The following is a 21849-nucleotide window of genomic DNA, read 5'->3' on the forward strand; positions in this document are numbered from 1 at the left end:
CCCTGGACACCTCCAGGGATGTCCAAACCTCCCTGGACAGCCCCTTCCATCCTTTCCACGGGGAAATTCCTTCTCATGTCCAGCCTAAACCTCCCCTGGCACAGCTTAAGACTATGTCCTTTTGTCCTGTTGCTGTTGCCTAGGGGAAGAGGCCAATAGGTGATTGATACCCACAGAAAACTAACAACAATAAAAATGAATTTGAGTACCTCAAATAGATTGGTCTCTTCTTTTTTTTTTCTATTCCATCTTTGTACAACAAAAGAAGGAGATTAGGGGGCACCATGCAGTGACAAAGGAGGAAGAAGAGGATAATAAAACACTAACAGTGGTTATTATTTCTGGTTAAAACATCTGCACTGCTTGGGCTCTCCACTCTGGAGCCCTGTCAAAGCCCAGCTCCTGGAGATGTGCTGGGGATACTCAAGCTCAGCTTTAACACCATCAAATGCAGGTCTAAATGGAGGCTGTTGGTGAATTTCTGCATTTCAGTCCAGCTCCAGGGTGCTGCTATGCTGTAAATCAGACCTGTCTCGCAAATCCCCAGGGGTTCTCACTGTACTTGTGACTTATGGAGAGGCAGAGTGATCAGTGCAAGCAGGACAAAGGAAAAGGAGCAGCTTTTACCTCCATGATGGGGCTGGAGGCCAGGACTTTGGCTTCGATGTTGGTCTCGCTGGCGGAGCCCCCGACGGTGGCGAAGAAGCGCATGGCGTATTTGGCGGAGACCGTCTTGCCCGCCCCCGACTCCCCGCTCACGATGATGGACTGGTTCTTCTCATCCCTGGCGAGCCAAAGCAGCAAAGTTAATAAAACCTAAACTTCTCTAAGCTAATCCATTTTCCTGTCAGCTGTTTGCACCCTCTTCCCGTGTCACTGGTCCCCCACCCTGCTGCCAGCCGCGTTACGAACACGGGATTTCTTCTGGACTAGGAAAGTAACCGTGAATAATAACACACAACCATGACACTTCCCAGAGGAGACATGAAGGACACTCAACATCTCCAGAACATCTCCAGAGGACTGCAGAGTGAACTCAGTGAGCTCTGAGCCCTGCATGAAGCCTCGCTGCCTCCTTCATCCTGAGACTCTCGGAAGCCCATTTCTTACCAACAGCAACACCCAACCTCTGCTGCTGGACGTTTGTCTGGACTATTAAAGGCACTGGCTGAGTATCAGCTCCTAATACTGTGTATTTCATTTCCTCCCCCAGCTCCTTCACCCAAGCATTTGATTTTTTGCTCATTAAAACATGGTCGACTCGTGACACTTGCTTTTAAAAGATTCCTCTACACTCAAAACACGTTAAAAACACTGGAATTGCAAAATCAAGCATCCTAAAACTGTGAGACAGAAGAAGCCACTTGGTTCTCTACGCAATTATATGAGTATCAGTATTTTCACACAACTCCCAACATCTGGTTAGAACTTTGACAACAACAACACAAAGCACATCTGACACCAGACTCCTCACACCAGCAACTCATCCCTAAATCCTGTGACTGATCTGAAATGCAGAGGTACTTCACCAGGTGCCTCTGGGGCACAGGACTTTGCATGGAGAAGCTGAGGGAGCACCATCTTATGCAGCTCTTGAGCCTTGCACAGGGCACAAACTCTTCCAAATGCCTTTTTTCACTTGCTAAATTAATCATTCACACAAAACCCGTTGCACAAGTCACCATGAAATAGCCGGTTCTTCCCAGCATGGTACCCACCAGATACATCCCAATAATTAATCTCTTTAGCATGCTTGAGCTGCAAGGCAAAGAAAGGGCCAAGGCAGTAAGAGGAGCTCCAAATTGAACTACATTTTCAATTTAGAACCATCCCAAAGATTTGCTGGCTCCAGGGCCAGGCGCCTCTGCTGCAGAGGGATTCACTCCCTGGGGCATCATCAGCACACAGCAAACCCAGCACCTCTGCAATTTGGCTGCAGACTTTGGGAAGGGCAGAGTTTTCACTTCAGGATTTGCTATAAGCTCCCAATATACCCAAGCTCTTGGGTAAGCTGTAAGGATGTAATTGAGTGTGTTTTTAAGTAAGATCAGCTTAAGCTTCCCAGACTCTGCCCTGGCTTTCATGAATCACAGCTGAAAGCAGGCACAGAAAATCCCATACACAAGAACAACAATAAATTTATACCTTTCAGTTCTCTTGACATCAGGAAACAGCATCAAAACACATTTCAATTTAAGATATTCAGTTCAAGTTTATACCAGATGAGGACAGAGGCTAAATGATTGCCATACACCTCTTTTTCACTTCTGACAGACACACCACACCATTACTTCCCTGCACTGTCAAGCACAGACATCTTAATTCCTTCTAGGCTCAAGGTAATTGGTTTGAGAAAAAAAAACTCAGCCAAGTCACGTGTAACGTTTTGGTGTAAACCATGACTTTGAGATGCTTTCAGCAGCAGCAGACTGACAAGATAATTTCCAGCTCCCTCTATTTTTCAGACACCAGTTCACAAAGTGTATCTTAATCCATCCCCCAGCCAGCTAGTTCTCCTGGGTACCAACCAACAAGAAGGAAAGAGGAGCCTCCAACACCCCAGCAATCCGTCAGCGGTGCAGAAACATGGGCTGTGAGTGGAGCACGCCCTCGGCCAGGCAGCCAGCATCCCAGAGCCCCTGCTCCCAGTGACTCATCCCGGGTGGGGACAGCCTGCTCTTGCTAAGTCACAGCGTGGTGCCCTCAGCAGGCCTTGGCAAAGCCACCCAGGCTCTCCCACAGCCAGCTGGCAGCATCCAGGTACGGGGCTGCCAATGTGCAGTCTCACACCTTCGGACTTCCACAGGTGTGCAACAAACCTCTCCTGGCAGCACGAGCCACCAGGCATGGGCAGCCAGCAGGGGAAAAACAGTGCCAGCTCCACAGAGGGGAAGGGAAACTCAGACCCAGCCCCAGAAGGGAGCTGGATGAACCCACAGCAGCAGTTCCTGGTAGTGGTTTGCTTCTGACTGAACTCTCATTGAAACTCCCCACCATGCTTTGACCATCCTCAGTGAGGTGGGTTGCCAGTCCCTCCTTCCAGGGAAAAAGTGAAAGGAAGAGAGGAAATGGCCTCAAGCTCTGCCAGGGAAGGCTTAGACTGGATATCTGGAAAAATTTCTTCCGGGTGCATGCTGCCGGGTAGCACATGCTGCTGGGAAGTGATGGAGTCCCCATGCCTGGAAGTGTTCAAACAAAGTGTGGATGTGGCACTTGAGGACATGGTGATGGTGAACATGCTGGTGGTGCTGGCTGACATCTGGACTTGGTCTTAGATCCTTAGTGGATCCACGGTTCAGTGACCCGTGCACAACCTCCTGCTCCATCAGTGAAATCCCACACTGGCCATCAGCAGGATCCAACAGACAAAATTCCTGTCAGCTGCCAAGAAAGGGGCAGAGGCTTTGGCATGGGCTGCAAGGGTGGATGAACAGGCTGTCCTTGGTCAGAGATGAGGGAGAAGCAGAAGGGAGAGGTGACCACCAAAATCCCTGCAAAAGGAGTTTACAAATGCAAAGCTGGCATGGCTTAGAGCTACACTTGCCTAAAAGTGTAAAAAACCTAAAACCTCAGAATTACTGTTTTCCATCCTACTCTTCATGACAGGTATGGCCCAAGTGGCACATTTTAGATAACATTTCCCTGATGCTTTTCTCTTAAAGCCATAAAAGCTCCACCAGTCTGGGAGTGAGTCTTCAGCTAAATGATGCCAAAATCTCCAAGATGCATTACTTGGCACCCAGACAACGCTGCTGCAAGGTAGTAGTTGGTAACCCATTATTCATCTATTTAAGATTCACAACTTTGAGTTCTTGTTACCAATTCTGACCTCCTTCATAACTTCTCTATTACCAGCTACTGGGGTGGGCCAGACTGGGGAAGGCAGAGACCAGCCCACCTGAGAGCTCAGCCCTAAGGACCAGCCCAGACCCACAGATCCCCTGGGCTTCAGATCCCATCACCAAAATGCCTTTAAGTGGCGTTCTGAGTGCTTTTTCCCTCCCCTCTGGCTTGTCACTTTTTAAACAGACATTTGCCAAAAGACACTGAGCCTAGTGACAAAACTATGGCCAACACAGTTTACTACTACTGTAGCCACTCTGCCAGGTCCCATTTTTCCAGAGTTCCTCAAGAATTTGCCATAATGGCTGACGTGCTGCAATATGAAATGGGCCAGGTGAGCTCTCTGTGGCACAAAAAAACTTTTGGATTATATCAATAACATGAAATGAAAAGAAAGTTGCTCTTAGCAGGCCACTCAACCTCCTGCAATTGCAGTAATATATCTCTTCTGGGGCTTTTTTTTGGTGGATAATGAATGTTCAGACATTCATTTTCCAACCTCAGGAATAAAAGCCTTCAGGAATAAAGGCTGCAGAGCCTTTCCCTTCATTGTACAAGTTAACCAACTGCTGGTGCCAGCAGGGGAAGATCGATGAGCTTTGTGGAGGAGCTGGCAGCAAACAGGATGCTCAGGCGGCAGAAATGGTTAAAGCCAGGCAGGAGGTGTTTGTGTTCAGTGTGGAACAAAAAACACTGAAATGTTTGGCCACCATGGAGGCACAGTGTGCAACACGGCTGCTTAAAGTACATTCCATTTTGGCAGTGCCAGCACAGGAGAAAACTACTATTGAAAAGAGCCTGGATAAAGTGAAGTGTTTATGGGTGAAACCTGCCTCTACTGCAGTGTGGCAGTGCTGCCCCATCTCCTCCTGGGGCTGGGGGGGCTCCTGTGCACCTCAGGGCTGCCACCACAGCTCCTGTATGCTGCCACAAAGTGCATCAGGGCTCCTCTCTCCCTGTGGCACACAGCTCACACGATGCTCAGGCTGGAAAACCAACACCACCAGCTGGGCTACAGCCACTGCCTATCCGAGAGGCTGAGAGCCATCAAGGAGCAGAAGTCCAACCAGAACAAGATCCAGAACGGTTTCTTCAATGCAAGAGGCAACAGAGGTGCTTTGGAGGGGGTAACATACCTTTCTGCAGGTACTTGCCATGTTAAGAGCAGTGCCCCTCAAGACCACACACAGTGAGAGATGGGTGCTGTCCCCAGCCCAGCAAAACTAAGGGGGAGTCATTGGTGCTTTTACAACACGTGAGAAATGGAATAATTTAATTGCTAGGCTTCAGAAGGACCTTTAAAGGCCATCTAGTAAAGGCCATGAACAAGGACACCTTCCACTATCCCAGTTTGCTCCAAGCCCCGTCCAACTCAGCCTTGGACACTTCCAAGGATGAGGCAGCTGCTCTGGGCAACCTGTAAAAATTCCTTCTTTATGTATACTCTAAAAGTCTAATAGATACCATTTTTTAAAGGCAACATCTAAAGGTGCTGTCCAAGGCAAACAAAGGTCAGTTGGCTGTGAAGAGAAAGGGAACTTCAGATTCCTTTGCTGATTAACACTGGCTGCTAATTACCAGCCTTCACATCAAGGGAATACATTTCCCTGCCTGTTTAAGCAGTCAGCAGTCAGCCCTTCACACTGCTGCCCTCAGAGGAGCCTCCAAACAGCCTGGGAAAGGTGTGGAGAAGCATCCACACCCCAAGCTGCCCAGCTGGACACAGCTCTCCACTGCATCAGAGCAATCAGAGGTGTGGCACTGCTCCGTCTTTCCACGTGCAGCTCCCATCACTTTATCTAAGCCAGGGCAGAACGCCCCTGAAAAACCTTCACTTCAGAAAAAGCCACTGCAATAAAAAAGGGTTTGAATGCAGGGATGGTTCTCATCACCCCTCTGGCTGAGACGGAGGAGACAGGGGACACCTCAGCGCAGATATTTACATCCTCAGCCTTCAGCAACACTGCTTGAAAATAGTATTTGAAGAAATTTATACCCCAAATCTTTGCCAGACATATACCAGTCAGATTTTTTCCAAAGACAGCTTTCTTTAAAGCAGTAATCCAAACCCATGGGGAGGGACCTGGAACATCTAGGATTTGTTTCCATAGTCATCCCTTCAGAAAATCGCCATTGGCACAAGCAGCTTAACTGCACAACTTCATTCTGGCCTCTGCAGCGGGAACAAAACCAGCTGCACTAAAAACACAGCTTCTCCAAGAGGGAAAAGGATCTGGAATAAATGAAGGCAGACCCTGTGAATAATTGTCAGGGGTCACTCACTTTAATCCCAGATCTGACACTAATTCTCTGTGTGGTGGAACAAGTCAGTAAGTCTCTCCACCATGGAAATCATATTTAACCTACTTCTTTAAGGTTGCTTGGAGGATTAGTGTTCATAAAGCAATCTGAAGATTAAAAATCCTTTAAGTACTGCAGTTTGAATTGAGCCTGACCACAGTGAGAACACCCACAAAAGCCCCGATGCATTTTTCGATTGACAGTGCTACAAAGGCTAAGAATGAGCATAGCTACTGCACTGTGTTGTTAGAAATATAGAAAGTGCATTAATTTAATTACCACTGGATTGCATTCTGCAAGTGTTAATGACAGTGATGAAAAACTGAGGCAGTACAAGTCTACTTTCAAATGAACAAACAGAAGTTGCACTCCAGAGGTAAAAATCAGTGTTGTGGCGTTGTAACAAAGAAAAAACATCTCTGGAATGGTGTCTGAAGCCAGGAGTTGTTCCCATTTCTGTGGGATTACTGGAATTTGGAGCAGCATCACTGTTGAGAGTGGCAGCAGCTTCTTTTATTTATTTTATCTATTATTTTGTTTATTTATTTTTATATTTATTTAATTTGGGTTTTTAGAATCCCTGGCATTGTCACTCAAGGCAAACAGAAAGCCACAACTTAGGGGCAGTTACACTTTTCCCTCAGAGAAACCCAAGAAGAGATTTTTCATCCACTTGAACAAGAATGTTTAAGGACTTGTTTTCTGTTTGCATTCTCAAATAATCAGCTGCAAATGCACATTCCATGCTGCAGCTGCAGAAGCCAGCAGCGCTACAAGGACAGATTTTCATAAGCTACATGTTCATTTGGGTCATTATTTACACCGTATCTTTCATAAATTGAATGGATTTTATATATATATGGATTTTATATACATATTTAATATATTTATATTATTTTTACACAACCTATACAACCTTTTTTTGGTCCTTCTGTTTTTTACACAGAAAACTCAATTTAACATGGATAATTTCTTTTTTTATAGGGATAACTCTTGATACAGTGGCACATACCAGTGGGGGAAAATAACAATGTTTTTACCAACAGTCTACATCCACATCAGAGCTTCAAAATACACTCTGATCACAAAGAAAGAGTTGCATTCCGAAGAGGAGGACTTGGCTGTCCTGATGGATCCCTTCCAGCCTGACATATTCCATGACTGAGGAGTCATGGACATATTCCACTCTGAGGAGTACTGGGGCGATGCTTTCCCCAGGATCCACCTTACACAGCCCATTTGCTCTCACACCTCTGGGTTTCAGCAAGGAGCCAGAGAGAAAACATGGTCTTCAATGTCTCAGTTGCTGGAAAAAAAGCCTAGAAGCAGCAGTTTGGCCTGGAATGGGTGAGGATGAGCAGGCAGCACGATGCCTGGAGAGCAGGCAAGGTGCAGCACTAACCTCTCCTGCGCAGCCTCACCGCCAGCTCGGTGGGGCAGGGCTGGTCCCTCTGCCCCACACTGTTTAACACTCATCAACCCAGCCCTCCTAACGCTGAGGCCAGACCCCACGGAGCAGATCACATCATCCCTGCAGAGGTCAGGGCGCTTCCATGAGGCGCTGCCGCGGCAGGAGCCATAGGCCCCAACCCACTGATGCCCCTTCTCCCCAAAACGCTTCATGCTGGAAATGTTCAGGCTGGAAACGCCCCTCCAGCAGCACAGAAAATCCTCAGAGCTCCCAGTCTCTGTGAAATGCTGAGCTGTCCCCAGCCTGGATGACCTTCTCGCAGGACTGACACTTTGCACACCCCGTCGGGGAGGAACACAAGCTCCTCGGCCTCACAGAAACCAGGTCAGCAATTCTTTTGTGTGCTGTTCCCAACAAGAGCAAAACACGCACCCGGCCAGTTTCCTTGGCTCTCTGGCACCCTGATGCTCTTTTCTGTGCTGGGATCTCACCACAGAGCATCCCTGGCTCCAGCCCAGGCCACCAGCAAGCTGCTGGAGCACTGCAGAGGGAGGAGGCTTGGGACTGCGTCCTCCCAAAAAGCACCACACACAGGAAGGAACCGTGGGATGCTGTGCCAGTAGATCACCTTTGGCGCACCAGGACGACAAGCCAGCTGTTCTTCCACCCCAGGCCAGTCCCAGAAAGAAGGTCCTTCTGACTGACCACCACATCCTAAGCTACTGCTGCTTGGAACAGTCCCACACTACCAGCTGACTAACTACAGCTGACGAACATCAGGAAAACCCCAGAAAGGGATTTTCAGAAACCACGCTCTGGGTTCCCCATCCCGAGACCTCCAGAAGTTCACAGAGGATGTGGGGTGGGGCAAGCAGTGACTTGGAGGTGGGCAAGGCCAGTCACGAGTCTTTGGGCTCTGATGAAATTATGGTGCTCATAAATGCTGGTTTGAATGTTTAATGACGCTTGGTGTTACAGCTGTGTCCCCAGCTGTGCTCCCACAGCTCTCCTGCATCACAGCAGTAGTTACATGCTGGATGTAGGCTATAATTCCTCCTTCCTGGTCAGTGATATTTCACACACACACGCTCATTACTCTCAGTAAGGCACTGGCCTTTCTCTACCATAAGCTTTCCCATGACAGTTCTGTCCCATTTATGAGTATTTATGATTTTTCTATAAGGGATGTCTCATTTATTATTAAATCTGCTAGCAAGTATCACAGGCCTTATTCTAAACTGCCAAAAAGAAAAAGAAAAATTACATTTTAAAAAAGTTCATTAGTTGGTCACTTATCCCCCGAGCATGTCTGTCCTCTCCCACAGCAAGCAAGACCAGAGGGTCTCTCCTCCTATTCTTGGGAAACATTTCCTAGAGTGTCTCCCAATTTATTTTTTTCCTATGTATCACCTTGGGAGAAGAAAAGCAATCCCTGAGATCTTACACCAGCACCAGCACATTCATGGGATAGCTCTTGCAATACCTTCTCCCCTCATCCCTATCCCAATTTTAACCCTAAGCAGAAGAGAACCCCCTTAGTTTTGCAAGTTCCTGAATTCAAGGCTCCTGAGTTATTTTTCTTCTGGCTCCCTTTTGGAGCAGAGCTTTATTTTTAGGATGATCCCTGCTGCACAGCCCTGGTGAGCTGCAGCACAGCTCAGCCCCACAGCTCCCTGCAAGCCCCCACCCAGCCTCATTCCCCTGGAGACTAAACCCTTCCCTGCCTTTAATGTAACACAGGATTCAGCCTTATTTACTGTGCCAGTCTGATTCCCCTTGCATCTCTGTCGGGGGTTAATCTCTCTTTTAACTCCTATCTGCTCCTTCTTTGTACAGCTTTAAATCCTCCTGTAAAAGCTTGAAATCTCAAGTGCTATGAAAGGACATCCCCCACCGTGCCCATACCCCACCCTGAGTCCATTTGCTTGTGTGCAGGGTTGTTGCAGCAATTTCTGCTCTTTTCCAGCTCCAGCATTGCCCCCCACAGCAGAGAAGGGAGCAGTGGTCACCTCAGGCAGCCCCAGTGGCACCTGCCTCTCTGCAGGACACAGATATTTCCCCCCCAGGCTGCAGGGAGCAGTGATTTTGACAGTGCAGTGTACTAACTCCCAATAAAAATGGAAAGCCACTGCTAAACAGAGTTACCTGCCTGCACTCCAAGTGTTTGAGCGCTTGGTGACAGAAGCAGCGTGTGGGCAGTGGGGCTGAAGGGAGGAGAAACCCTATTTCTGTACAGTTTACAGTTCAGGAATTACACAACAGATGCTGAGCCCCGTTGGAACTGCAGACACCAGGGGTTACCTGGTACCCACTGAGCTGCAGTTCAGACAAGACATGGAGAAGCTGAACTCATCCATCAAATCACTCCTGCATTTTTTATTTTATTTCTTCTGCAAGAACTATCAACAACACTGTGAGCAGATCCTCATGCTGGGGAGGAGGAAACTGCAGTCTAACCAACAGGTCGCCAGGACAATTGCCTTCCCACTGACATTGCAAGGGGCAGGTAAGGTCTGCAGAGCCCTTCCATCTCCTGGCAGAAAATCACAACGTTCTGCAGTTCAGACTTAGCAGTTTCATGTGAAACAGACCCAAGATGTTTTAGCCTGGCCACATGGAACAGCTTTGAAGGGATGCACCTGTGAAAGCATTAGGCAGGGAATAAAGCCCATGGCACTTGAGCCAGCCCATGCACTTCCCAGGAGGCTTTCACAAGCCCTTTTCCACCCGAGATCTCTGCCAGGGTAAGAGCTGAACTCTGGACTTGCTTTGTGTCCACTGCCTGACTTGTGGGCTGCTGCAGTGTCACCCCAGCTCAGGAGACACCAGGGAGACAACACTCCTACCACAGCCAGACCCAGAGGTCCCACACAGAAAACACACAGAAGGGGCTGGAAATACCTTCAGTATCTGATTTATGCAATGATCACCTCTGCTACCTGCTCCCTGCTTTTGAGACATGTTTGACAGCCTTTGGAGGGCCCGTTCCTCTGCTCCGCTGCCCACAGCACATGCCTCTCTCACCTAGTGCTGTTCAATTCTGTATGTTATTAAGTTCAATGCATGGGTTTTAAATAAACAAATAAATAAAAAAGCAAACACACACCAAAAAAAACAAAACAAAACAAAAAACACCACAAAACAACAGCAGCAAAACCAAAACAAAGCAAAAAACACCAAAGGAAAAATAAAACCTCACCAAACCCAAAAGCATTAGGAAACCTTACTTGGACTAGCAACTCCTGGCTTGTGCCCAGAACGAACCCAGCTGGTACAAAAGGAAGAGACAAGGGTCAAAGACAGAAAAGTCACACAAATATATCCACTGTAGTGATTTTTCTAATAGACTCAGCCCAGCATAATGTGAAAACACGGTGATCCACCAAGTTGAACTGGGAAGAATTAAAATGGACTGCAAACAAGATGGGGGATATCTAACTAAAAATACACCTAAAGCTCCCAAAGGCTGTGAGGGGGAAGCTGGTGCTGCACTGTCACCATCCAAACCTCCTCCATGGAGCTGGCAACAACTAGTGGGTCACATTCATAGGGAGGGACAGGGGTCAGAGCACGAATCTAAGGCTGGAAAAGCTCTCCCAAGACCATGGAGTCCAATCTGTGCCCAATCGCCAACCTTGTCACCAGCCCAGAGCTCTGAGTGCCACATCCAGACCTTCCTCAGACACCTCCAGGGATGGGGATTCAAACACCTCCCTGGGCAGTTCCAAGGCCTGGCCACCCTTTCCATGGGGAAATTCCTGCTGCTGTCCCCCCTGTCCCTGCCCTGACCCAGCCTGAGGCCGTTCCCTCTCCTCCTGTCCCTGTTCCCTGGCAGCACAGCCCGACCCCCCCGGCTGTCCCCTCCTGCCAGGGACTTGTGCAGAGCCACAAGGGCCCCCTGAGCCTCCTTTGCTCCAGGCTGAGCCCCTTTCCCAGCTCCCTCAGCCGCTCCTGGGGCTCCAGCCCCTTCCCCAGCTCCGTTCCCTGCCCTGGACACGCTCCAGCCCCTCCGTGTCTCTCCTGTGGTGAGGGGCCCAGCCAGGGCTGTCCCAGCACAGAGCAGTGTGAAACATGTGCTGCTCAGGTCAGGCTGACTGCAGCAGAAATGCAGGTTTTCAAGAGGGAATCTCTGCCAGACTCCAGGCTCCTGCCCAGAGCGATGACACACAATTAGAAATTAGAGCCAGGATGTGGGCACACAAGGGATCTTTTGTTCCTCTGCGAGAAAAGCAAGAATCAGCCAGGACATCAGTGGCTGTGCTGGCTCTCTGTGTGACCATGGCACAGCTTTCAGGCTGCTCCCAAGAGGGCAAGCACCTTTTGAAGCCTCCTAACCCCACTGCACCTCTCCAGGACAGGACCCTGACCAGAGGAGGTGCCTGCACTGCCCTGCAGGCAACCCATGTCCCAAGGCACTCCTTGCTTCCAACCCACAGCCACTAACAATCACTGAATGATTCCTCCTTCCACCATCCCAACACCTGACTCCACCACAGCAGCACTTGGAGCAAACTAACTCCATGCTGCTCATTTTGTTTGAAACAACGCTGTTTCAGTGAATTGAGTGTGTTTAGTCCCACACTGGGTATCTGGGGAGTTTCTAAAGAGCTGGTCGCTGTAAAAATTAAGAGGATGTCACATATGAATTTTAATCACTTGCCTTTTTTTGTTTTATTTGGGTTTTTTGTTTAAGCTGTTTCACATGCAAGCGCTGCAAAATCATCCTCTTTGTGAAAAGCTCAGACTTAAAGGGGAGTTTTAATACACACTGAATCCATTGTAGGTGCTTTAGGAACAATTCTGACTCAAAAAAGGGATCAGGTGTTGTTATACACCCTTTGCAGCCCCCTTGTATAGCCCATCCACATTTTTTTTTAATTTTTTTTTCCTTTTTTTAATTTTTCTTTTTTCCTTTTAAATTGGCACTGTCTGATGACAGGACAAAAGCAAACAGAGGATGTCACACAGCCACTGTGGAGGTGCCTCCTTCTCCCTCCATCTCTTGGGCACTGAGCTTGAGGCAGTGAGAAAGCACAGGAGCAAGTCACTACCACTTGTACACACCAGCTTGTACACACTCTGCCCTGGAAGCTCAGAGAAATAAAAATTGCCTGCAGTTCTCCTCATTTAACAACAAGTCTCAAGTTTTGTGTCCTTTTCCCTTGCCAGACACTCAATCCCATTCAATCCCCTCCACTGCACTTTCCCTGTGTGCCCTGGGCCACTAATGGAGATAAAATATTCCAAAACCCCCAAGACTGGCCGGACTGTTTTCCTGCTCTCAATCACCTTGCAAGTTTGACTTTTTGAGACGGCAGGCTTGAGTTTTATTCCTGATCTATAAGGATGCACCAGACATAATCCAATTGTTTAAAAGCTGAACTGCAAAACAAGTGATATTTTTGCACCAGTTTAGGTTTAACAAGCCATATCCCACCTCACCCCAAAGGACTGAGCTGCAGACACAAGGCATCCCACACAGCATTTCAGCTGAAAAAAGGGCAAAAAGAAGTCCTTTCCAATGCCCTTTTTCCATCACTTAGGAGCTATGTGATCCACACACCCTGCTCCAACAGCTCCATCTTGGAGCACTGTGGAGGGAAAAGCTCAGATCAAACTGCAGAAAATACAACACTCCCTCCAGGAGCACTCAGACTTAAAACTCAGTGTGCTACATTTTAAGGCACATTTCAAATAGCCAGGTAGATTCCTATAATCCACATCCCAAACTCCTCTCAGCCCTGTCTGAAACCCTCTTTTGAACCCAAGCCTGCAATTACCATAATAACAGCCCAAAACAGAGAGCACCAGAGGAGCACTGAGCAGTGAGCACCTTGCTTAAGAGCTCTGAAGGTGGTTATTTTCCTGTTCCCTTGAAAACAGAGCAGTCTGAACCACCCAGAGACTGCAGTTATCCATTACGAGTTGCTGTCAAAAGTAGCTTTACTCTGATTGGGAGGAAAGCAGAGACCAGCATTGCTGCCTAGAGCTGTTAGCCCACTGCCTGCAAAATTACTCAGGGATGTGGGAGAACAGTGTGTCTTCCCTAGCTCAAACTTCAACAGAAAAGCGAGTTGCTGCCCTGTATTTCAGACACTTGCCTTAGGAAACCCACAGGTCCTGTCCACACTGGTCAGCAAAACCCTGGCCTCTCCTAAAACAAACCACACAGCTTGCTGCTCAGCTTGAAATCACACAAGGACAAAATCCTAATCCTTCCTCTCTCTACAGGCAGCTCCCCAAATTCCTGAGCTCCTCTCAAAGCAGTTTTTCCCAAAGCACAAAGCACTTGCAGGAGCGAACTGCAAGGCTGGACTCAGTTTGGGTACAATCCATCCTCTCCCTGGCCATGGCAGGGCTCCTCCAGATGCATTTCTGGATCAAACTCTTGCTCATTTTTATTAGGAATGCATCCTAACTCGAACCACTAAAACCCAGACCCAGCAGAAAGCAGGTTCCAACCCTTGGAAAATGGTTCAGTGCTTACTCTTGCTGTTAAAAGCCGGGGCTGTACAAAAATCTCAGCTAATCCACAAGCAAACATGAACACACTGTGTGAATCCTGACAACTATAATAAAATGATCCCTGGTACAACAATTTTCAGTTTCCTCTCCAAATTCTCTTTTGGATCATGATTTATTTGTTAAGAACAAAATCCTACATTTGTCCCCAGCAACACAACAAGCACGGAAATAAATAAAGTAAAACTGTCACCATATCCATCTGGTGAAGACACTTTGAGGGATCCATAAATATCTCCAAGTATCTTCCAGTCACCACCCAACTCAAAATCACAATGTGTCCATAAAACAACAACTAACATTAGCTTCTGGATTTAGTTTGATTATCTCACCGAATTATCTGAAATGTGGTTTCCTCTAAGCTATTAAACGTGGTATTTGCAGAGTGGTTTGGATTTCTTCCAGGAAACTCATCCAAGAAGCAACAGGAGAGGGATCCCCGCCGAACCCCTGAGTTCCTGAGGGCCTCAGGGATCCATCAGACCAGCAGTGTGGGTGCAATCACAGGATGAAGTCATTAGGCAGAATTAATTAGAAATGCCTGAGCTCCAGCACACTCTCTTTCACAACTTAGCTTTCATTGAGTATCTGGAATGTTTAATGGCATCTTTACCCACTTTCAACCCAAACCCCCGTGGCTGGGCCACCACTGACCTGGCCATCTGCTTGTAGGCTTCCTCGGCCACGGCGAAGATGTGGGGGTCCATGTCCCCCATGTTCTGGCCGCTGTAGGCGTAGATGACATCCTGCTCGTAGATTGGCAGCTGCTCATAGGGGTTGATGGCCACCAGCACGATACCTGAGGGCAGGCAGACAGGCAGGCAGGTCACCAACCAAGCAGGGAGTTGATATTTCAGGGCTTTCTCGGCTTGTGGGAGTAAGATTTTTGAAATACGGTGATTGAGAGTTAACAAAGAAAGGTGACCAGTGAATGGGGAAGGGCACGTAATTCTTATCTCAGCATCTCCTTCAACAGCAGGGCAGTAAGCCCCTGTACAGCTACAAAGGAGATGCACAAAACCGGTGAGAAGAGCAAAAATATACAATAATCTCCATTGTGTGAAGACAGACTTTGTAGGAGGGGTGAGGAGAGATCAACACAGCCTGAGCCAACGCTACAAAAAAGCAATTCCTGTGCAACCAAAGCTCTGATAGACCCAAACAAACATCCCGGGTTTTTCCCCTGGCATGAGTTGCAAGTAAAAACACCTAACAAAGAATGTACCCAAATCAAACTACAATTCATAAATCACTGGAAAGGAATGCCAGAGCCTGCTCTGAGGCTTTAATGTCTGCCTCCTCTCCAGCTCTGGGCGTGCTGGAGGAGGCGGTGAGCTGGGAGCTAATGAGAGGCCAAACCCCATGGGCTCCAGGGAGCTGCTGTGCACCCAGCTGCTGACAAGGCTCCACCTCTGAGGAGTTTCAGGTCGGGCAGGTCTCAGCTGTCCCTGCCAGGAGCTCCAGGAGCACCTGGCTGTGGGGCCAGTGTTGTGCTCCCAGCCCAGGCAGTTCAGGGCCCGGGCGCACTCCAATTACAGGAGCACAGGAACTCTCATCTTGTACCAAACACCAGGAATGTGAATTAGCCCACCAGGAAAGGGCAAAGTCAGTGACTGTCACATCACCTGCCCCTGCAGGACACTGACCCAGCTGCTTCACCTCCCCGAGCCCTGCTCCTGCCTGTTTGCTTCCCAGTTCTGCTCAGGTCACCCACCAGTTTTCCCTTACTCACCAAAACCACGATGCAAACCAAGCTGAAAGGCTCTCCTCCCCTCAGGCAAGCACCTTCCTGCCCTTCTCAACCACTTTAGAACCAAAGCATGAGCTGTGCTGCAGCCAGGCAGAGCTCTGCAGTTAAACCTACACGGCCCAAGCACCTGCATCTCCATTAATGCTGCACTCAAGATGATCATCAACCTTCATCAGAAGCTGCCCCCATGAAACCTGACTGATTTGGGGTGAGAGCAGGCCTGTGAGTGACTGAGGGCACATGTGTACCTGCAAAAGGCTGCAAGTAATGCCAGTAATCCAGTACTATACATCATTAAATACTGAAAGTTAACGTTACTAAGAGCCACAGAGGCTACGTATTTCCACTGTTCTAAAAAGTCATCTCCTCCTGCCAAGCATTTCCAAACTGCAGCAGCATCACAGCTGTACACACCAGCTTTAACAGCATACAGGGAATAGCTTCCCAGTGCCAGAGGGCAGGCCCAGCTGGGATATTGGGAAGGAATTGCTGGCTGGGAGGGTGGGCAGGCCCTGGCACAGGGTGCCCAGAGCAGCTGGGGCTGCCCCTGGATCCCTGCAGTGTCCAAGGCCAGGCTGGACAGGGCTTGGAGCAGCCTGGGACACTGGAAGGTGTCCCTGCCCATGGCAGAGGGCTGGAACAAGATGATTTGTAAAAACCCCTTCCAACCAAACAAGTCTGGTATTCTATGAGGTGCCTTCCTTCCTTTCTTCCTAATTTTTCAAGTCACAACTTGTTGCTGTCCATCCACAGGTAACTGCTGTCCTGAATAGCTTTGATGAGGCACCCTCCCCAAAAATCACAAACTCAAGTTCACGCCTGCCCTCCTCCTGCTCTGAATTCAGGAGTTAGATGGCTGCCAAAGCCATGAAGAAAAGGAAAGTAATGGCAGCGCTGGAAGGTTTTTTTGCTTTTTTTCTGGAGGAAAACCTATAGGATCCCTCTGTCTGGCATGCTGCTGTTCACTGGGCTTTTAAGTCCTGCATTTTCCCAATGGGGGCTGCCAAGCACATGCAAGGCTGGCCTCAAATTCATCTGACAAGATGTTCCCACCAAGAGCAAGTGGACCATGAGCTCAGCAAATTCATTGCAGCAGCCCTCAAAAAACATCTCTGGTTTTACATCCTGTTGACACACACTCCTGCCTCCCATCCACCCTAAACCCAGCACCTCCAGACTTTCCTCGCACTGCAGCCTCTGGTTTGTGGTCTCAAGGGGTTTCTCTGTGTCCCCAGAACCTCCCAGGAGCTGAAGGTGTGGTCTGGACACTCACCACAGTAGGTGTAGATGTGGTTGGACTCGAGGAACCTGACTTTGAGGTTGTGCAGGACCGCAGGCTCGTGCAGGTAGCTGAGGGCTGTCAGGTCATTCTGCCCCACCAGGATGTCTGGATTGCGCAGGAAGGGCAGCTCATTCCCTTGGAGGTCGATGGGATATTCGTACAGCTGAAGAGACACACGAGGAACACAGCAACACAAAAAACAAAACAACACTCCTTTAATGGCTTGTAACCTTTCCACTCCTGCTAGTGTAAAATACTTACACGCCCTGATCTAAATTAAATTAAAAGTCCCTTGATGACAAATGCTATAGGGACTTGGAGGACAGACTGCCAGGTGATCCCTTGGTGACGGCTTTGAGCTGACCATCACATGGTCCTGGTGGATGCTGATGGTCCACAAGCACCAACCTGGCCACACCTGAGTCCTTTTCAGGCCAGCCTTGGGACAAACAGCCTTTAGTCAGCTCTGAGCAGAGACAGGCACCCTACAGAAAGCCACAGCTTCATCTGATCTAACCTGCCCTTGGAAAAGCACCCTTATTCCAAACTAGACCATGTTCTTACCCTCAGAGCATTTCTCAGCTCATTTTTACTTCCAGTTACTTTTATACCTGAAGCCTGGCACCCTTCAGGCAGGGAGGACATGGAGAAGCACGGAGTCCCTGCTGCTGAAGTGTATGAGGAGCCAGGTTATGCTGCTGAAGTTGGCATATGGGCAGCCTTATGCTATTTTTGACTCATCCCCAAACGAGCAGCAGAGCCATCAGCTAAAGAAAAACTGCATTTTTTTTTCTTTACAGAGGAGGGGGGGAAAATAAAATTGCCAGTGATGCTGCTTCGCACAGGGTGCCTCAGAAAGGAGGCCTGATGCTCAGCTCCCATCAGAAGGCAGGAATCCCAGCTTCCAAGCAAAACCACTGTCACTGGGTCACCGCCCATGCAAACAGCACAAGGAAAGCTGACCCAAGTGCACGAGAACAGGGTCCCTCAGCATGTCTGACAACCTCAGGCTGGTTTTATCCTCCAATTCCACCTTGTCAATGCCAATTTTCAAGAGTCTGCACTCAGTCTCACATCTTAATGGCAAACACACCAGGGATGGCTTGTGATATTTAAAAGTCAGCTCTTCATTCGGAGGGAGTACTGCTGCATACAGAGCAGAGCCAGAAACTACAAAAAATCCATGAAGATTCACTTAAAGCACAGGAACAAAAGGAAGCACTGAACAAGGGGGTAATGCTTGCTGGCTGTCAGGAACAAAAGGCTTTCTACAGCTTTGAATCCCCTGAAGATAAATGTGCTAGGTATCTCCAACCTGATGCACACAACTGCTGTTCCCCTTTGCTAGAGCTTTTCAGTCCAACACGACACGGATGGAGGCATAGAGGATGGACTCATACAGGAAAGCATCCAACAGGGCACTCCCAGAGACCTTGGGTCTCTTGCACAACCCCAAAATGAGATGTTCCATGTTTCACTATGACTGTGACATGCTTATTAAGCTACTACCTACAACACCTGGTAATCCTTTCATCTCCTTGTACTTTAATGTTGCTGACCCTGAACTCAGCTGCACAAAAAGAACAGACCTTGCAGGACTCCTCCCTTTAGTTTCCAGGGAAATATCCAGATTAAAGAGGAAAAAAAATAATTCCTGCCCAAGTACTAAAACCGCAGGAGATCTCAGCCAGGAGGGGAGGATGGGGGTTGTAGCACTCAGCCATAGGAGCAGGTGTACTTTGGCAGCCTGAGCACAAGCGGAAGAAGGGAGCTCCTGTGGATGAGATGGGCACCCAGGCACCCAACAGTGTCCAGCCCTGGGCAACAACAGCACAAGGACGTGGAGCTGCTGGAGCCAGCCCAGAGGAGGCCACGCAGCTGCTGCCAGGGCTGGAGCCCCTCTGCTCTGGAGCCAGCCTGGGAGAGCTGGGGCTGCTCCCCTGCACAAGAGAAGGCTCCAGGGAGAGCTGAGAGCCCCTGGCAGGGCCTAAAGGGGCTCCAGGAGAGCTGCCCAGGGACTGGGGACAAGGCCTGCAGGGACAGCACACAGGCAATGGCTTCCCAGTGCCAGAGGGCAGGCCCAGCTGGGATATTGGGAAGGAATTGCTGGCTGGGAGGGTGGGCAGGCCCTGGCACAGGGTGCCCAGAGCAGCTGGGGCTGCCCCTGGATCCCTGCAGTGTCCAAGGCCAGGCTGGACAGGGCTTGGAGCAGCCTGGGACACTGGAAGCTGTCCCTGCCATGGCAGGGGCTGGGTCTGGATGACCTTTAAGGTCCTTCCAAGCCAAACCATTCCATGATAAAATAACGGCTCTATGTCTGGTGCTTCCAAGGGATTGCAGGGTGGCATCTGTGCATCTCCTCATCCAGATTTATCAGTGTGGAAGGTAAAATGGCATCAAGCACCCTCCATCCTTTATTTGGCCCAGAAAGCTGTCCTATGCTGGAAGAGCAAACTGGGAAGGAAAACAATAGCAGCTGAGGCCAAGCCAGGAAGAAGCACCAGCACCAAGCACCAGGTACAGATCCCAACATCAATAACGTTTTCTGCAAACCTGGCACACTCACACACTGCCAACAGCCCGTGCTTGAGCTGCTCTGAAAGAAAAACTGCTCTGATGAGCTGCCTAATCGATCACAGCTCATTCCTGTTCTCCATCTTCCCATTAGGCAATATGATGAAAATGCTCCCCACAGTGTGGAAATGACTGGCTTGGAGGGGATGGGAATTACTCGCCCTGCTCAGAACATGTGAATTTGTAGTGGGTGGTCTCTACTAACTTTTCTAGGCAACAGAACAGATCACACTCCAGACAGCTCAGGAAACCCCACCTGCCCAGTGAAGAAAGATGGTTTAGGTGAAATTCTTCATGAAAAATGTATTTATTCTCCCTGCTACACCAGGCAGCTCATGGTAGATACACGGCACTTCTGCTTGCTTCCCATAAACTGAATTTGCAGCTGATGCAAATGCCGTGGTTAACTTCATCTGAAATTCCCTGCTGTCACCCAGCATCCCGCTCCACATGGTTTTCGTGTGGAACAGAGAGCAGCTGCTCCTCCCCAGCCTCTGTCCTGCCCTGGGGATGATTAATTGCTGGCTGTACACACGCTACAGCCCAGGCTGTTTGTTCATTTAGAACCAGCGCTTGCTAGAAAACACCTACATTTAAATGAGCTCTGTGCTTTTCTCCTTTAGAAGCTTTTCTTATTTAAAAATAAGGCAGAGAAGAAAAGGGGTTTACATAAGATTATGCTCGGGGAGAAAAACTGAGGCTGTTTTTGTGGGGAAAGCTGTTGCACAGCAGTCACCTCTGAGCCGTGTGTGGGTTTTCCATAAGTACCCGAGGTTGAGTAGCTGCCACCAGCCATGCTCTCCATGATTTGTTCAGCAGCCAAAAGCACAAACTGGCACTTCTGACATACTGCTGCTATTAAAAAAAATACATCTTGATATCACAGACTATTACAAGTTTGCCAGGAGATGAAAAGAGATGATGGAGGTCAAGGGCTTTTCTCGCAACCTACTGTAGCACAAGTGTCTAGGGAGGGAAAGCTGGAAGTGCTAAGGCAATAAAACACATTTTAAACCATTTCACAGAAACTAAGAGATGGCTCAGGCTTCTTCACACATTAATTCGAAGCTTTAAATTACTAAAAAGAATAACGACATTCGAAAGCTTACAGTTTCATCTTCAAGTTTCAGCTGGAGGCTTTTATCTCCCTCTTTGTAATCCTTGATAATTTCTGCTGATCTCCAAACTTCATCAGGGTCAGGAATCCAAACCCTAGTGTACTGGAGAGGTGAAAAAGAAAAGAAAGAAAAAGTTTAAACACGACAAAACCTCAGGAAATTAAATGAGAAATAAATTAATTCTCCATTAATACACTCTCACACTCACTGTAGAGTCAATGCAGCTAAACCATTTATTTTAGTAAAAGAAGAAATAAATCCAGTTTAAGTTCTTGGGGTAAATTACAGACCAGAAGTCTAATTTTTCAGTCTAATTTTCTCCTGGACAAGGAGTACAGTGGCTTGTTACCAATCTAACAAAGCAGGGTGAAGTCTCAAGGTAAACGTGGATTTTCATTTCCTTGAGAAAAAAACACTCTTCCAGAAGGCTTTTATGGAACAACACAATTCACCCCCAGCAGACCCCAGACCAAGGCATGTTTATTTTGCTCAAAATGAGGCAGTTTGGTCCCCACAGAGCAAGCCCTGACCCAAACCCACAGCCACGGACAGAGGCGGGCAAATGCCGACACCAAAGCCAACTCCTTCAGTTGGAGGTCAACACACAAACAGGCCCCAGGAACGCACTTGAATTTAAATTAATTGATGCATTAAGTTAAATTTAACCTTTTTTTTGCATCTACAAAGCTATGGCCAACTAAGGGGGAAGCCCCAAGGCAGGGCTGTGCAGCCCAGCCCGTGCTTTGGCTCATGGAGCCAGGCTGGTGCTGGACTCATCCAGCCTACACAGCCAGCAGGAACCCTCCAACAACCACAACAACCACGGGTTTGCTGGCCTTTTGGGGGCATCCCTTCCCTCTGTTCTTCCTGTTGATTGAAATCAGAGCCATATAATCTTATTCCTACTCAAAACATGAGGAGCGGGGGTAAATCCCAGCAAATCCAAGTGGCAGCAGCACCAGAGCCCCAAAGGTGGTTTTGGCCTTCATTTGAAACCAAACCGCAGCACACAATGTCCAAGTAACATCTTGTAGCAACCAATGAGTTA

At 48.5% G+C, this 21849-nt stretch overlaps 1 protein-coding gene across 3 annotated transcripts in view; it reads right to left on the bottom strand.

Moving 5' to 3' along the window:
- MYO5B (myosin VB) overlaps window positions 1–21849 on the bottom strand; it is a 142426-nt gene that overhangs the window by 95480 nt on the left and 25097 nt on the right. For all 3 annotated transcript variants that reach the window (XM_014257028.2, XM_088054098.1, XM_088054097.1), the window contains exons 2-5: window positions 20793–20903; window positions 17101–17272; window positions 14732–14876; window positions 628–784 (exon numbers count right to left, since the gene is read on the bottom strand). In XM_014257028.2, the coding sequence (XP_014112503.2) occupies window positions 628–784; window positions 14732–14876; window positions 17101–17272; window positions 20793–20903 (585 nt within the window). The remainder of the gene's footprint in view (window positions 1–627; window positions 785–14731; window positions 14877–17100; window positions 17273–20792; window positions 20904–21849) is intronic.

This window comes from Pseudopodoces humilis, chromosome 4, assembly GCF_049639895.1.
Source record: "Pseudopodoces humilis isolate 2021_Gansu_Grassland_sample_001 chromosome 4, ASM4963989v1, whole genome shotgun sequence".
Classification (NCBI taxonomy): Eukaryota; Metazoa; Chordata; class Aves; order Passeriformes; family Paridae; genus Pseudopodoces; species Pseudopodoces humilis.